The sequence below is a fragment of the Solanum pennellii genome, chromosome 8 (assembly GCF_001406875.1).
Source record: "Solanum pennellii chromosome 8, SPENNV200".
Taxonomy (NCBI): Eukaryota; Viridiplantae; Streptophyta; class Magnoliopsida; order Solanales; family Solanaceae; genus Solanum; species Solanum pennellii.
Genome location: NC_028644.1, coordinates 19,257,559 through 19,259,919, shown reverse-complemented (window position 1 = coordinate 19,259,919; position 2,361 = coordinate 19,257,559). Strand labels below are relative to the sequence as shown.

The following is a 2,361-nucleotide window of genomic DNA, read 5'->3' as shown; positions in this document are numbered from 1 at the left end:
AAGTTTTTGAAGGATAAAATTATCTTCTTACGGATGATTTTTTAATATGCGTCAGGAAAGAAAAGTAATCAGCTAAAATAGAATGGAGGGAATATAAATTTCATTAATTATGTTTTATTTTATTTTATAAAGTTTCAGATGCAAATTTCTTATTAAAGTTTGAATTTTAAAAAATGAAAAAAAATCACATAAATTATGACAACAGGAGGGAGGAGGGAGTATCATTTAAATCAAGTACAATGAATGATGAAATAGTAGGGTGGGGTAGAAGGTGTCTATGTCAGTGCTACTCTTTCCTCTACCCCTTCTTTCTTTCTTTCTTTCTTTTATTTCTCTTTTAGTTTAACCCTACTCTACGCTAAAGCTATATATAAACACAACTTCAAAGTAAAGCCAACCAACTATGAAATTAGTGTACCCCTTTTCTTTTGATCAACTCATTTAATGAATACAACTTTTGTGATATGGAACTAGAACTTGGCCTTGCTATTTCAAATTGTAACCATTTTCCCATCAATGCAATCACGAGTTATAGGAAGCATGGTTTTGATGATAGCTTCTCCGATATGAAGATGAAGATGAAGCAAAAGCGATGTTTTGAAGAGGCCTTTCATGAGGATGAAGGAGTAGTTGAACGTAAGACGTTGTCTTTGTTCATATGGAATGGCCAACCAAATGAAGATGATGATAACCATGGAAGAAACAAGAAACCTTTTAATGCCACTTGTCACAAGTAAGTCATATTATAACTTTTTGTTGAAGACTGAATATATAGAACGGTTGAACAACGTGGTACAAGTAATGAGTACAAATGTTATAGAGTTATGGTCACAATAGGACGTGCATAGCGTTGACTGTACCACATTGTTCAACCTATTTCATATCTTCATCTTCAACACTATTGATGTAACACAACATACCTTTATTAATTAATGGTTTTTTTCTCTCCATGCAATTAATATAGGGATTTTGAGGAAGAAAGTCTTAAACTTCTTGGTTGGCCACCAATTAACACATGGAGAAAAAAACAATTTCATCATCAAGGTCATGCAGGTTGGATTACAAATGATAGAAACAATAACAATAATAATAATAATAATGTTATTGTTGGAGGAAGAAACTCTATGTATGTAAAGGTGAAGATGGAAGGGGTGCCTATAGGAAGGAAGGTTGATCTAAGGCTCTATCATTCTTATCAACTTTTTACCCAAAATTTACTTCAAATGTTTGCAAAATGTAAGTTCACACCAATAGTACTACTGTGTATATTTATTTTATTTTAGAAAGAAATTCTCAATTAATTAATTGATACTATCGTTTTCTACAGATCAAAATAGTGGAAAAAATAGTACACGCTTTACAATCTTGTACCAAGACAGAGAAGGAGACTGGATGATAGCTGGAGATGCACCATGGAAGTAAGCACTTAATTATTACTCCCTCCACAATTTTATATGAGTTAGTTTGATTTAATACAAAATTTAAAATAAAATAAGATTTTTGAAACTTGTTTTCTAAAGTTAAGTGATAGAGTAGTAATAAATCATTTCAATAAGGATAAAATCAATATTTTAAAGTTAAATTGTTACTTAATATTCAAATATATATCATTTTTTTTTTTGACAGATAAAAAAGAAAAGTAAGTAATATAAGAAAAACCTATACATGTAATTATTTCAACAAAAGAAAATTCAAATCAACTCAATTTATTGCTAGTATTAATTAAGTTTTGGCTATGAATGACTTTTCGCAGAACATTCGTGGAGACTGTTCAAAGAATTGAGATACAAAAGAATGAGAAATGAGGGAATTAGATGCTCTAGAAATCATGTGCTTATGGAGTAGCATGGACAAGTTATGGAGTAGCATGGACAAGTGTATCTTAGATCTAAGTTGCGGTATCTATAGTAGAAAAAATAGTCTTTATTAATTAGATTGTTATATGTCACAATTAAGTTGTTATATATATATATATATATATATATATATATATATATGCTACGTATGTCTAGTAGTTTTCCTGCAAAGAGTAATGTGTACATCAAGGTCATGTAATATAATATATAGTTTTATATATCTTATCAATCTTATTAAAAGATAGCTTTGTATATCGAAATTGCATTTGGTTTTCATCATGAGACGGATCAATCTTGACTAGTAAGATGTATAGAGAGACCAATGATCAGATTCAATATGTATGAAATGTGAAAACAAGATGATTGATGAAGAAAGTTGTTAATTACTCTATCTATCTGTTCACTTTTTTTTGTAGGACATTTAAATATGAATGTACACAAGGGCGGATTTATTAAGGCCCGTTGGGGTGCCAAGCCACTCACTAGCTTCGACGGAAATTCTATT

At 30.2% G+C, this 2,361-nt stretch overlaps 1 protein-coding gene across 1 annotated transcript; it reads left to right on the top strand.

Moving 5' to 3' along the window:
* The first annotated feature begins 362 nt into the window (after positions 1-362).
* Positions 363-2,074, top strand: LOC107027962 (auxin-responsive protein IAA29-like). The gene is made up of 4 exons (XM_015229014.2): positions 363-733; positions 965-1,236; positions 1,328-1,418; positions 1,754-2,074. Exons 1-4 carry the CDS (start codon positions 465-467, stop codon positions 1,803-1,805), a joined length of 684 nt encoding a protein of 227 aa, XP_015084500.1. The 5' UTR covers positions 363-464; the 3' UTR covers positions 1,806-2,074.
* The last annotated feature ends 287 nt before the right edge of the window (positions 2,075-2,361 follow it).

What these genes read in the sequence shown, in the direction of transcription:
- LOC107027962 (XM_015229014.2), top strand. Translation starts at nt 465, where the DNA reads ATGGAACTAGAACTTGGCCTTGCTATTTCAAATTGTAACCATTTTCCC. An exon ending in ACTTCAAATGTTTGCAAAAT is followed by an intron (nt 1,237 to 1,327) that starts GTAAGTTCACAC and finishes CGTTTTCTACAG; the next exon opens with ATCAAAATAGTGGAAAAAAT. An exon ending in GCTGGAGATGCACCATGGAA is followed by an intron (nt 1,419 to 1,753) that starts GTAAGCACTTAA and finishes GACTTTTCGCAG; the next exon opens with AACATTCGTGGAGACTGTTC.